The sequence below is a fragment of the Erpetoichthys calabaricus genome, chromosome 12 (assembly GCF_900747795.2).
Source record: "Erpetoichthys calabaricus chromosome 12, fErpCal1.3, whole genome shotgun sequence".
Lineage (NCBI taxonomy): Eukaryota > Metazoa > Chordata > Cladistia > Polypteriformes > Polypteridae > Erpetoichthys > Erpetoichthys calabaricus.
In genome coordinates, this window is record NC_041405.2 from 151,149,119 (window position 1) to 151,164,237 (window position 15,119).

The 15,119-nt window shown below is 42.4% G+C and overlaps 1 protein-coding gene across 1 annotated transcript in view; it reads left to right on the plus strand.

Annotated features, from left to right (window-relative positions):
• lonp1 (lon peptidase 1, mitochondrial) overlaps positions 1 to 14,048 on the plus strand; it is an 87,040-nt gene extending 72,992 nt beyond the window's left edge. Inside the window, exons 16-18 of the mRNA XM_028816563.2 lie at positions 1,429 to 1,649; positions 2,066 to 2,230; positions 11,530 to 14,048. Coding sequence (XP_028672396.1) covers positions 1,429 to 1,649; positions 2,066 to 2,230; positions 11,530 to 11,679 — 536 coding nt within the window. The 3' untranslated portion in view covers positions 11,680 to 14,048. The remainder of the gene's footprint in view (positions 1 to 1,428; positions 1,650 to 2,065; positions 2,231 to 11,529) is intronic.
• The last annotated feature ends 1,071 nt before the right edge of the window (positions 14,049 to 15,119 follow it).

The following is a 15,119-nucleotide window of genomic DNA, read 5'->3' on the forward strand; positions in this document are numbered from 1 at the left end:
AGGAACATTGAAATATCTTAGTAGTACGTGTTTAATTATTATATCCGTCTATCTTTCCAGTGTCGCGTCAGCACCAGCAAGAATACAGCGCAAGGCAGGAACAATTACTGAACTAGCTAGCGCAAGGCACCGTGTCCTCACATGTTTAATTATAAACAATACAGATTATTTAAATGAAGTTAAAGTTTTATCTGTATAATATAATCTACATGTTTTGCTGCATTTCGTCTTAGAAATGAATACCGTCATCACATGTAAATACGCGCTTTATAAAGTGGCGCAGGTTGTGCAATATTATAACTGTAGTGCAAGTTTACAGTGGGGTAATTGTACTTATAAGTCCAAATATTTCTACAAGGAGCACTTGATGGACTGATTTAGTGTGTTTAGAGTCCTTGGGATGAAACTGTTTCTAAACCGCGAAGTCCGTACAGGGACTAAAGCGTTTGCTGTGGCTCAGGCAGCATCTGCTTCATGCTGTGTACCGATATTTCTCTTTCCAATCAGCTGCTGCTGTGATTTCCCACTCAGATACAGTGATATAAATACTCTGAGTGGTGCAGTGAGAGTAATGTGGAAAAAGATGATCTGCTGTGGCAACCCTTAACGGGATCAGCTGAAAGAAGATGCAGTGAGAGTTACAACGCTAAAGCAGTTATGGTATTTGGAATACTATGGCTATTCCCTGGACCATTATATTGCTACAGGTTAATTACAATCAGATGCATTACACTAATAAACAATATGCAGTTAATTTCAGTGTACTTATAAAGCCGCGCCAGGAATGTGGATTTAAGAATGAAAGGGTGATCACACAGGAACAGTAGCACTGCTTTGACGCTGGGTGCCACCAGTCTGCAAAACCGGGCGGATAAATTGCGTACGCCAAGGAATGAGTTACCGTGGAAATGTGCGTGGCTTTACGCCAAGTTTAGGTTTTATACATCGCGATTTGAGCGTGGAAAGGTTCGTACGCAGCATTTCTGTGCGTACGCACCGTTTATACATGAGGCCCCTGCTGATCTGGCCCAGATTAGACCATCATTGCACAATGGAAGGCATCCAATAAACCAATGATGAAGCCGTCTTAGCCGCAAATTTCTGGACGTTTTGTATTTGACTGGACACAGAAAGAAGAAGAACTGTGAACAGAGAAGAAAATGTGCATCCTTCCATTACGAAAGACCGTGTTTCATTTTGCTAAAGTTTTGGTTGATGATGCCATTTACTTGTTTGTAAAGTGGATAAAGAAATTTGTGTTTCTTAATAAAATATTACAGGAAAATCTGCTTAGAAAGAAAAGAATTTGTAATCTTTAGAATGCTGGCTATACATCCCATTTTCAGTTAAGAGAATGTCAAGAGTCATAATAAGTACAGTATAGACACCATAATCTATTCTCTTCACAGCCTCACTGTTGTCTTTCAGGTGGATCCACTTTGTTTATTGAGACGTCCTTACGCAGACCACTTGCCAAAAGAGGTAAGGAGGAGATCAAAGAAGGGTCTTTGGAAGTGACAGGTCAGCTGGGAGATGTCATGAAGGAGAGTGCGAAGATCGCTTATACCTTCGCCAGGTCATTCTTGATAAAGGAGGATCCAGAAAACGACTTTCTGGTATCATCCCATCTGCATTTGCACGTTCCTGAGGTAAGATCCTGGGCAAGGCGTTCTTAAGCTTGTTAGCTTGACACTGTCTCAGATTCCATGGCAGGTCACCCCTAGTTAATCTTCATTATAATAAACCTAAAACAAGCTGCAACTTGTGAGGTGTTGTCCAAACGCATGCATGCAAAGAATACATTTTAATAAATCAACTATAAGAAAATAACAAATGCTGCTCCGCCGACTTAAGAATTCAAGTCTGGCCACTTGCTTTGAAACGTGGCACCTGCGTCTGTCATCTTTTGACTTTTCTGGGGGCTCAGCTGTATTTTTTTAAAATATTCGAAGGGTGCTTGGAGTTACTTTACAGGAAGTCTGCACATTTGTTTTTTATTTCAGCCTTCATCTTTTTGTCTGCTTTTAGTGGAAATGTCAGTACAATTCATTTTCTCTTTTGGCAGGGTGCCACCCCAAAAGATGGTCCCAGCGCTGGCTGTACTATCATCACAGCACTTCTCTCTCTGGCTAAAAACAAGCCAATCCGACAAAATGTAGCCATGACTGGCGAGGTGTCCTTAACTGGGAAGATACTGCCAGTGGGTGGAATCAAGGAGAAGACCATTGCGGTAAGCCCTTCATGGAGGTTCAAGTCTCACACATTACATTGTGTCAAACAGAAACTAGGATCCAAAAGACCATCAGGCACTGAGAATGTAGGACCACTAGTGAGGAGAGAGGATGTGATTAAGTCTTAAGTAATACTGGAGTAATGTATTTGGAATTGTTACATGTGCCATGACTGCAGACTCCCAGAGGGTGGATTTTTATCCAGAGCAATGCTTTCAAAACAAACTACCTTTGAAAAAATAATTATATACAGTGTTTACGGTACATTTCTTGGCTGACCTCTGTGTTTTGTGTTGTAAACGTGTCCAGAAAAGGCACTTTAACCTCTGAGATTGACAAGTTAATATTGCAAATGTCTAAATTGTTAGCCTTGATTCACACGCATGTCCTGCAAAACTTTATCTGTTCATCGTTCACTCAGCACAGATTAGCTCAAGTACAAAGCAACAATATGTTAACACTGGCCAAGGCCAGCTACCTCAACTTTGATACCTTACCAGGAGCTAGAAGCCACTCCACTCATGAGGTGTCCCTGCCCGGGATTTGTGGCGATCAATCTTCAGATTGCTTCCCTTGAAAGGGCTACACTTTATAGAGTGTCCTAGCAAAAGCCAGGAACCTCCATACCTGTTGGGCTTTTATATCCCGATGCCTACCTTTGAAAGGACGAGACAATCTAACAGAATCCACGGGCTAGTCACTACCCCGACAGTATGTAACCTAAATAGACAGTGTTTGTTTTGTTAACAATCATTGGTCATTGCTAAATGTCAGTAAGCAACAGGATAACTTCAGCAAGCAATACTCAAACTATTTCAATCGTTACTTATCGTTTATTTCAAGGAGAAACAAGGTGTAAGTGTTAGATATGAAAACATATAAGCTGAACGATTCAATTTAGGGTCACACAACAAGCTTCGTTTCAGGTGGCTGTAGCTTTGCTTGCTGCAGTCTTTGTTTCCTTCAGCCATGCTTGGGAGCAGATGGATGGTCTATAGGTGGCAAAGTCTGACCAGGTTGTCTTCTCTCCGGCTCTTATTTCTTTCTCTCTCCTCCTCATGGCTTCTTTTAAAATCCTTTGAATTTGTAGTTTCATACTGGCTACCTTATGCAAGATATTTGCATTAGTTAAAAATCTGAAACAACTGACATGTTCCCATGAGTCTGTTTGTTAATTAAGTAACTTTTGAAAAGTGTTCATTTTAGAATCCCAATCCTCCATTACATATATTCTTGCAAGCATATACACACTGGTCAGTTTATCTAAGCTGAAGCATATACATTCTACTAAACAATGACACTCTTTTAAACAATTTTAGTCTTATTTTCCCAGAATTCCTGTTCATGTCAATTTGGCATAAACACCCCAGAATTTTATCTGGTCCTAAATTAGATACTCTTGGAAAATTTCCTCATGAATATTAATGAGCGTGTTTGTACCTGCCTGTTGTTTCAGTTACAGAACATTTCCCACATAAGCTCTGAGCTCACAAGTTAAGAGTGATTAACTAATTCTAAAATTAAACACACTGAAATAAAACACTCAAAAGTAAATTTTACTTAGAGTCATATTTAGCTACTGTAAAATTAAAATATTTTCAACAGAATTAATAATAATATATTTTATTTATATAGCACCTTTCCCAGAGTCTCAGAAAGAACAGCAAGGTATATGCTGTTGGTGGCGCAGTGGTAGTGCTGCTGCTTTGCAGTAAGGAGACTGTGGAAGATTGAGGGTTCGCTTCCCGGTTCCTCCCTGTGTGGATAGCGCTTTGAGTACTGAGAAAGCGCTATGTAAATGTAATGAATTATTATTATTATTATTATGCAACATTGGATACAAATTTTCTGCATAGAACAATAAATACAGGATATACAAAGCATTAAATAGAATTAAAGACAAACCAGAGTAAAATACTAAAAGAAAACCTAGCAAATAACATCATTTGTGATATAACACACACACACACACACACACACACACACACACACATACAAATTAACTTGCTTATCTCGACTGAGAGGTAAACTGAAAGAGGAGGCAGAATGTCAGGTTAAGTTCAAAGCCTTCCTGAACAGATGAGTTTAAAGTTGTCTCTCTATTATAAAAAAAAATCTTGAAAGGAGACAATACGTGATCTTCTCGGAAGACAGTTTGACGTCCCGCGAGACAAGGCAGTGAGACAAAAGGATGGCTGCTGTACAGGCTTTTAAATGATCGACGCGCAGCACGACAAGCAGAACACGCAGCTCGGCAGCAGCAGCAGAAAGACAGCAGCTGATCAGACCGCATCTCCTCAGCTTGTGTTCAGCCCCTCCCACCACCACCACCCCCGGGGGTGGGGGGGGGGATGGGAAGGTGCGGGCAAGCAAAGCGAGCAGGGGGCAACGCCCCCTAGTTTTTTAAAAGAATGAATTGAGTCAGCTGATCTCCTTAATTTTGGGAGGTCATTCCGAAGTCTGACTGCCAGAATCAGAGGACTTTTGTGGGTGAACAGGAGTAGAGTGACGACATGCTGTCTAAGTAAATGAGGCAGACTGAATGACCACTTATTTGTGAAACAAGCCAAGCTGTTGTTGGGGAAAATTAGAAATAGCCTCCAATTAAGACTGGAAAATTCATAAGAGAGCTAAATGGTTTGTAGGTCGGGAGTAGGACAGAAAGCAGGCCAGTGAGCTGTAAATAAAGCAAAAAGAAAAAAATGCAAGAACAGGAGGCCATGAATCTTCTAGTATGATGGCAGTAAATAAATCAGGTTTTTAGGCAGGGCACCCTCAAGTACGGCAAAGGAAAACCAATACAATTGTGGCCAATGTGATAGGAACCCGTGCATTTTAGTTTTATTTTGTACAATATGTGCTGAGAAAAGTGGTCAGTAAAAGAGCTTTGGTCTGTATATACTCATTTGTTTGAAAGAGTGCACCAGCGAATCAAACAATAGCAAATAGGAAGCGATATGTGTTTGGATATAGTGTAAAATTTTAATACTTCCTTACTGACAATGCCATTATGATGATCGAAAGTTGGCATATTTCCAGTTCTTTCTGAAGATATCGTACAGTACATGATATACTTAAAAGGCCAGGAAAGTATGACTGTAACAAATACAGAGGGATGGGAGGCCAGACAGCCTTGGGGTACAGCAGAGAGAAACGTGCAGTAATATAATCTCATACAGCCCCTAATAAAGTAGGGACAACCCCTGTGAGTAAGGGGAGGGCGATCATCATCAGTTAATGCAAGACTAGGTTCACCAGAAAACGGCTGCTAATATACAAAGCCAGGCATTGATTTCTCTGAAGAAACATTGTTGGAAGAAAGCAGATGTCCTCAAGGGATGTGGGGACATCCAGTGCCTTCGGAAAGTATTTAGAGCCCTTCACTTTTTCCACAAATTTCTCTGTGTTGCAGCCTTGTGGTGAAATCATTTAAATTATTTTCCCTCATCAAACAACACTCACTGCACCAGAATGATAAAGCATAAACAGGATTTTAGGAATTTTTGTAAATTTATTAAAAATCGGAAACTGAAACATCTCACTGACGCACGAATTCTGAGCCTTTTGCTGTAACACTTGAAATTTGGCTCCGGTGCATCCCATTCTATTGATCATCATTGAGATGTTTCTACACGTTATTTGGAGTCTACTTGTGGTTAATTCAGTTGATTGCAGGTGATCAGGAAAGACACACACCTGTCTATAAAAGATCCAATAGCTGACAAAACCCAAGCTGTGATTTCGAAGGAATTACCTGTAGAGATTAGAGGCGGGAGTGTCGAGGCGCAAATGTGCCTTTTAAGTATGCAAAAAAATCTCTGCAGTGTTGACGGTTCCCAAGAGCACAGTGGCCTCCATGATTCTTAAATGGAAGAAGTTTGGAATAACCTTAGTTCTTCCTAGAGCTGACCAACAGGTGAAACTGAGCAATCGGGGGAGAAGAGAGGTGGCCAACAATCTGATGGTCATTCTGGCTGAGCTCTAGAGAACCAGTTTATAGTTGGGAGAATCTTCCAGAAGGACAACCACCACTGCAACACTCTACTGATCTGGGGCCTCATACATAACGGCGTGCGTAGAATTCACAATAAAACATGGTGTACAAACAAAACAGCGAATGTGCGTACGCACAAAAAAATCCAGATGCATAAATCTGTGCCTTTCGTCAACTTCCACGTTCTTCTGCTACATAAATCCCAGTCAGCATGAAAACTAACGCATGTGCAGCTATGGTATTTGGAATATTTTGGTCATTCCGTGGACCATTATATTGTTACAGGTTAATTACAATCGGATGCCTTAACCTTTTAACCGCCAACTCCCTAAATATTCCCCATGCCAGGAGAAATCTGAACAATTTTCGTTTTTTTACTTTACATTTATTCAAGCAGTATTTACCTGCTGAAACACCTGCTGAAATGTTTCAAATAAATGGTCAATCAAAGGACGTAGCTTGAACAAGCGGTCACGGTTTGGATCTTTCATATCTGGCTCAGATAACGGGCAGCAGTCCAGTTGAGATGCTGGGGATACACCCACTCATCGCCATCATCCGATGCGTCGTCATTCACAGTATCATGCAGCGCACGTTGCTGATCATCATTGTCGCTAAAATCTTCTTCAGAACTGCTACAATCATGATCAGAATTATTGTCCAAAATCGCCTGCAAAACCTCACTTGAAGTCAGTTTACGTTTCGCCATATTCACAGCTTTCACTTTCAAATCACATCACGTGATCGGCCAATACAAGCGCAGAGTTGTCGAAATACAACGTAGTAATAATACCCACGCCAAACTGTCAGTTATACTATGCGCCAGGCATTCACATAACCACAGGCAAATGTGCCGGATAATTCCGGCAGTAAGGCGTCAGCAATAAAGCTACGATGCCGGATATATCCGGCAGAGGGCGGTTAAGGGGTTAAACTAATAAATGGTTAATTTCAGTGTATATGATAGAGCCGCGTCAGGGATGTGGATCTAAAAAAGAAATGGAAACCACACTGGAATAAAAGCACTGCTTTGACGCTGGGTGCTGCCAGTTTGCAAAACCGAGCGGAGAACTTGCGTACCGCAAGGATTGAGCTGACATGAAACTGTACGTGGCTTTATGCCAAGTTTAGTTTTTATACATCGCGATGCGAGTGTGAAAAAACGGGCATACGCAACATTTTTGTGCGTACGCATCGTTTATACATGAGGCCCCTGGACTTTATGACAGAGTGTGCCAGACGGCACATGAAGCCCACCTGGTACCTAAAGGACTCTCTAGGCTGTGATTTCCAGGACTGATGAAACCAAAGTTAGAACTGCCTGGCCTCAATTCTAAGCGTCGCATCTGGAGGAAACCGGAAATTGCTCATCACCTGTGCAGCATTCCAATGGCGAAGTGTTGTGGCTGTGGGGTTGTTTTTCAGTGGCAGGAACTGGGTGACTACACAGCATTGAGGGAAAGCTAAATGGTGCAAAAGTACACAGATATCCTTAATGAACACCCGCTCCAGACCACTCTGTACTTCAGACTGGGCCGATGGTTCACCTTAACCACAAAGCAAAGACAACACAGGAGTAGCTTAGGGTCAACTCTGTGAACGTCCCTGAGTGACACAGACAGAGCCGAGACCTAAAGCCAATCAGACATCTCTGGAGAGACCTAAACATACCTGTCAACTGACAGTCTCCTCTGATCTGACAGAGAGCTTGAAAGGTTCTGCTGAGAAGAAGGGCAGAAAGTCCCCCAAATTCAGGTGTGTGAAGCTTGTAACGTCAAAACTCAAGATGACACCAGGCGGGAATCACTGCCTGAGGGCCTTCAGCTTAGTACTGCATAAAATGTCTGAATACTCATGTCAAGGTGATATTTTGTTCTTTTTACCGTTAATGAATTTGCAAAAATTTCAAAAATTTCTTTTTTAGTTTTCGCTTTGTCATTCTGGGGTATCGAGTGTTGCATGAATAAGAGAAAAAAATGAAATGATTTTAGCACAAGGTTGCAACATAACAAAAAGTGTAAAAAAGTAAAGGGGTCTGAATTCTTTCTGGATGGGCTGTTAAGCCTTGAGTCGGCTATGGAGAAGCACACAAGAGTATGAGGCCAGATATGTTCAAGTAAGGCAGCTTGAACGTCAAGGCCTGATTATAGAATAACTTCCAGTTTTTATCTTTTAAGGTTATGAGGCTGGGCAATTGTGATTAAGTAAGAGAAGCTCATAACGCCAGTGAGCATTGAGTAAATGAGAAAGTCAACACTGCCATTAGACCAGGCAGCAGAGTAAGGTGTTAACGCCAACAGGGCTTCTCCACATATAGTTGTGCTTGAAAGTTTGTGAACCCTTTAGAATTTTCTATATTTCTGCATAAATTTGACCTAAAACATCATCAGATTTTCACTCAAGTCCTAAAAGTAGATAAAGAGAAACCAGTTAAACAAATGAGACAAAAATATTATACTTGGTCATTTATTTATTAAGGAAAATGATTGAATATTACATATTTGTGATTGGAAAAAGTATGTGAACCTTTGCTTTCAGTATCTGGTGTGACCCCCTTTGCAGCAATAACTGCAACTAAACGTTTCCGGTAACAGTTGATCAGTTCTGCACACCGGCTTGGAGGAGTTTTAGCCCATTCCTCCGTACAGAGCAGCTTCAACTCTTGGATGTTGGTGGGTTTCTTCACATTAGCTGCTCCCTTCAGGTCCTTCCACAACATTTCGATTGGATTAAGGTCAGGACTTTGACTTGGTCATTCCAAAACGTTAACTTTATTCTTCTTTAACCATTCTTTGGTAGAACGACTTGTGTGCTTAGAGTCGTTGTCTTGCTGCATGACCCACCTTCTCTTGAGATTCAGTTCATGGACAGATGTCCTGACATTTTCCTTTAGAGTTCTCTGATATAATTCAGAATTCATTATTCCATCAATGTAGGCAAGCCGTCCTGGCCCAGATGCAGCAAAACAGGCCCAAACCATGATACTACCACCACCATGTTTCACAGATGGGATAAGGTTCTTATGCTGAATTGCAGTGTTTTCCTTTCTCCAAACATAACGCTTTTCATTTAAACCAAAAAGTCCTATTTTGGTCTCATCCGTCCACAAAACATTCTTCCAATAGCCTTCTGGTTTGTCCACGTGATCTTTAGCAAACTGCAGACGAGCAGCAATGTTTTTTTTCTTGGAGAGCAGTGGCTTTCTCTTTGCAAACCTGACATGCACACCATTGTTGTTGAGTGTTCTCCTGATGGTGGACTCATGAACATGAACATTAGCCAATGTGAGAGAGGCCTTCAGTTGCTTAGAAGTTACCCTGGGGTCCTTTGTGACCTCGCCGACTATTACACGCCTTGGTCTTGGAGTGATCTGTTGATTGACCACTCCTGGGGAGGGTAACAATGGTTTTGAATTTCCTCCATTTGTACACAATCTGTCTGACTGTGGATTATTGGAGTCCAAACTCTTTACAGATGGTTTTGTAACTTTTTCCAGCCTGATGAGCATCAACAACTCTTTGTCGGAGGTCCTCAGAAATCTCCTTTGTTCGTGCCATGATACACTTCCACGAACATGTGTTGTGAACAGCAGACTTTGATAGATCCTGTTCTTTAAATAACACAGGGTGCCCACTCACACCTGATTGATTGAAAACACCGGACTCAAGTTTCACCTTCACACTAACTGCTAATCCTAGAGGTTCACATACTTTTTGCCACTCACAAATATATAATATTCAAACATTTTCCTCAATAAATAAATGACCATGTATAATATTTTTGTCTCATTTGTTTAACTGGTTTCTCCTTATCTACTTGTAGGACTTAAGTGACAATCTGATGATGTTTTAGGTCATATTTATGCAGAAATATAGAAAATTGTAAAGGATTCACAAACTTTCAAGCACAACTGTAATGCAGAGAAGTTTGTATTGGAAGGCAGCACCCAGCTGAAGATGGCAGAGAAGAACACACTGACACTGACTGACTTCAAATCTGTTGGTGGGTGATGGGATAGTAGGCTGCTTGTGCTGATCGACACATTTGCAAAACAAAAGACGCTGATGATAGAGGTGCGAAGGAATTTAGGGTGACCTGGGATTACAAGTTTTCTCTTAGGCTTCAGGGATTCTAGTGTTAAACAGATAAGCCTATACTGGAAGGTGACGAGATGGCATCTGCAAGTAAACCAGAAAAATCCATAGGGATATGAGGCCAGAATCAGGATGGATATCCTAATAATATACAGGATAAAGGTGGTCTTTACAAGGTGGCACCCTAGCCTCATCAAGTATGGTAGGGGACTTCGTACTCAAAGGAGGGTGGGCAGACTTTACCTAGGTAAGGCAGAAAAGCTAATTAGGCTTGGAAGGAGGGCAGGTAGCCTCATAATGTGATGTGCTCTTTCCAGGAAGTTACCTGCACCTCACGTAAATTAGGAAAACTATCCTGGCATGAGGGCAGACGGCCTCACTGGAGTAACACAGAAAAGCCAGAATGTTATGAGGCCTAAAAAGACAACGCGCTTGCGAAAGGAGTCATGGCTCAAACCAACTGTGACAACGCGCGCGCATACAACGCGCTTGCGAAAGGAGTCACGGCTCAAACCAACTGTGACAACGCGCGCGCCTACAACGCGCTTGCGAAAGGAGTCGCAGCTCGAACCAAAGAGAAAACAGAGACAAGACTACGACCTGTGGACTGCACCTGGGGTAAAGCATGCACGCCAGGTTGTACAGCCGCCCGGCCGCGACCGCCCACACCACCGCACATACCCTCCATGATATGTCTTCATGCAGCGGCTTCCCACCGAGGCGCATATTGCGCTGTGGCGCTCGCCCCACAGTCAGACGCGGCGGCTTCCCAGTGTCAGTAGGTGGCCCCCAAACAACACAACCTGTTCAAGCAGTCGGCGTCAGCGAAGGCAACAGACTCACGTCTCCACAAAACGAAACCGCTTTAGTACAGATATGCTTATAGGATTAAATGACATTTCCCCAGACACACCCGCCCTCCATGATATGTCATCCATCCACATATCGGATGGAACAGAAACTGATTGCCATTCTAGGATTTCCGATTTGCTAGCGAATCGCGGGCTCACTTGTTTAATATAAATGTCATTTTTTTTATGCCAAAAATGCAATGCTAAGAAGGTTAATTAATTTTATTTTTTTTCTTTATTAGTTCCCAGCCCTAGTATTTATTTATTTATTTATTTCAAGAGCTTCTAAAAGGCAAATTTCCTCCGGGGGACATATGAAGTTCTCTCCAGTTACCCCACTTCTGCTTTCTTTTTTCCAGGCGAGGAGAGCCGGAGTGCAGTGTATCCTCCTGCCAGAAGAAAACCAGAAGGACTACTCGGACCTTCCTGAGTTCATCACTGAAGGCCTGGAGGTGCACTTTGTAGAACACTACCGGCAGATCTACGACATTGTGTTTTCGACAGACTGAGTTGTCGTTCAAACCTAGCGAGGGTCTGGGAGGGGCACCCGCACAACACCCCCCGGGCGGGTCTACAGTTCTGTCTGCAAGCGTCGTGCTGAACTCAAGGACCACGAGAGGGATGGGCGCACCGGAAGGACCCCCTTTTCTTTTTTTTTTTTTAAGAATTTCAGAACCCGTGAAGCCTTGTAGCTTTAGACATCAATTCCATTAGCTCAGTAAAGGCCGTCGATCTGGCAGCTGCCTTAATGAAGTCTGTGGCAGTGACTTTTTTAAAAAACTTTCTTTGCACGTTTCAGCATCTCATTATGGAAAACGGGATACAAAAATTGGATCATTTTGGAACTGAAAGGCGGAAGCTCCAAGTTAGGAAGGCAGACGGACGTTCTGTGGAGATGCAATCTGTTTATACATTCATGCCCTGATGGAGCCTCAAAACCCATTTTTTAGGTGCGTGTCCCAGACCACCAGAGGGTCCGGGAATCGAAAGAATCAAAGGTAATGCTACCACGTAGTGCGGACTTCAGCACATACTGTAGCTGTATAGTAAATTTCAATTTTTGTATTTAAAAGAAAACACAAGTACTGTCCAGCTTTAATATTAAACTATGTATTCCATATTTTTCTGCGATTACTGCATCTAAACAAGTCCATTTTTGTTAAAACCAACGTGCTTCGCTGTTCTTTTCTGCTCTTTCTGCAGACGCAGTGAAGCAGGGCTGACCTTGACAGGAGAGATTCCTTTTACAGTAATCCCTCGCTACTTCGCGGTTCACTTTTCGCGGATTCACAACTTCGCGGATTTTATATGTAAGCATATCTAAATATATAACGCGGATTTTTCGCTGCTTCGCGGGTGTCTGCGGACAATGGGTCTTTTTACTTCTGGTATTTGCTTCCTCAGTTGGTTTGCCCAGTTGATTTCATACAAGAGATGCTATTGGCGGATGGCTGAGAAGCTACCCAATCAGAGCACGCAGTTAAGTTCCTGTGTGCTGCTGATTGGCTCAGCGACGGAGTGCTGCATCAACCAGGAAGTCTCATCTCACACATTCAGCATTAACGTGCTCCTGCATTCAGGGGATTATCACCTTCATCATCATCATTTTTACTGCGCAGCATATTCATCACCATCATCACGTCATATATAGCTACGTGTAATTCGCTATACAGTAAGTGTAAACTTATCTACCGATTTCATATTGCTTAGCAGTTGTCCCTGTTTTTAATAGAGTAAATGGTGGGTTGTAAACAATACAGGGAGGGTTTAAAAACGTCCAAATACACGTTAAGTAATTAAATAAATATGGTGTCCCTACTTCGCGGAAATTCAGTTATCGCGGTCGGCCTTGGAACCTATCTCACCGCGATAAGTGAGGGATTACTGTATTGCTTTTTCATGTCTGCCCATCCGTGTGGTGCCCCTGCTTCAGCTGTTTTAGCAACACTCTAAATAAACTTGGAGGTCACTTTGTACATTTCACTCCAGGTTCAAATTTAGGGAAAACTGGTGGCTCTCTGGCTAAGGATCTGCTCTGGTTGCCATTTCAAATCCCAGTACTGCCAGAAGGGGTCCTTAATGTGTTGGGCCACTGAGTAAGACCCTTAACCTGACGATTGTACAATGGCCGACTCTGCGCTCAGACCCCAAAACGGTCATGCAAAAAGACATTTCTCTTTGGGGATTAACAAAGTACAACAAATTTCATCAAAATAAATACATATTTTATTATGATCTTTGTGGTGCAGCCTTAGCATTAGTATCGGGAAACTACAAAAAGTCACCACGCGTTCAGGGTGTCATGAAGTCGTGGCCGCCTACTGCGAATGGATGTAGGACGCTTCATGGCTACTTCTCATGTCTTACACCAAGGTGGGACAAAGTCTTATCCTAGTGTGACTTTTAGTGCCATTCCTATGAGCAAGTCTGCCATGCTTGACGACTATACGCCCACAATGGCCCACATTTCACCCATGGTGGTCCTCCTCCTCTCATATCTCTGAGCAGTATTTGCCTCCATTGTGGTCCAAACCAGGAGGACTAACCTGTTGTCCAGTTGTGGTGCTCAGACATTGCTGTCCAGGTTAAGAAATTCAGTATGTGTTTCCACATGAGAAGTAGAATTGTGTGTGCCATTTTGAATGAGAGTGTTTCCCAAATTAAAACACTTTTTCACTTTTGGTTAATCGTGTCTAACATAGAGAACTGGGTGTAGTGTTGTCTTAAAATACATCTTTTGAAATTAAAAGTGAATGTGACCCTGAAAATATTATTACTGTTCAGCCGACTAAGAAGCAGCTATTCAGATGACCTCTCGATTGTAACGCTGTTAGAAACTCCAATTTCATTAACATACTAATGAAATATTTTGAAACTCCACTGTCTTTACTCCTTTTTGTTCAAATACTGCAAATTATGGTTTCTACCACTACACATCTTTTAACGCTTCCCATGCAGTGTAACAGAGCTGGAGAGAACTTGCCAGGAAGAATGGGATCAACTGCGCAAATTCAGGAGTGCAAAGCTTGTAGAGTCTTACCTGTGAAGAAACAAGGCTGCGAGTGCTGGCAGAGGGGCTTCTACAAAGTACCGAGCTAAGGGTCTGAACACTTCCGTGATGAAGAGATTCATTAAAAAAAAAAATCAAAAAACTGAAAACAGGGGAGGCACGGTGGCGCAGTTAGGAGACCCGGGTTCGCTTCCCGGGTCCTCCCTGCGTGGAGTTTGCATGTTCTCCCCGTGTCTGCGTGGGTTTCCTCCGGGCGCTCCGGTTTCCTCCCACAGTCCAAAGCCATGCAGGTTAGGTGGATTGGCGATTCTAAATTGGCACTAGTGTGTGCTTGGTGTGTGTGTGTGTGTCCTGCAGTGGGTTGGCACCCTGCCCAGGATTGGTTCCTGCCTTGTGCCCTGTGTTGGCTGGGATTGGCTCCAGCAGACCCCCGTGACCCTATGTTCAGATTCAGCGGGTTGGACAATGGATGGATGGAAAAAACTGAAAACAGGATTTCACTTTGATAGGCTGTTGAGTGAAGACTGAGGGGCAAACATACCAAATGTATCAATTTAAAATTAAATCTACAGAAAGTGAAGGGGCCTGAATACCTTCTGGAGCCACCGTGTGCTGTGTTATATACAAATACTTCCATAGAAATGTTTTGGACATCCCTCACTGATTACAACTACTACAACAAATTAACATTTTCATAAAAAAGTCATTGCTGTAGTTTATATACAGTCACAACTTTTTGATGTACTGAAAAATGTTTTTAAAAAAATTTAAAGTGTGGCATTTAGAAAGGTCTGGGCACCTTTTCAACATTAAGGGCTCAGAGCTTGCTGGGCTGCCATTCTGGACTGGCTCTGCTCCTCACGTGTTAATCTGGTCAAGAACTGACATCTGTGACAAATTTAGAGCAACGTAAATGTCTCTCGCCAGACTGCAATTGGC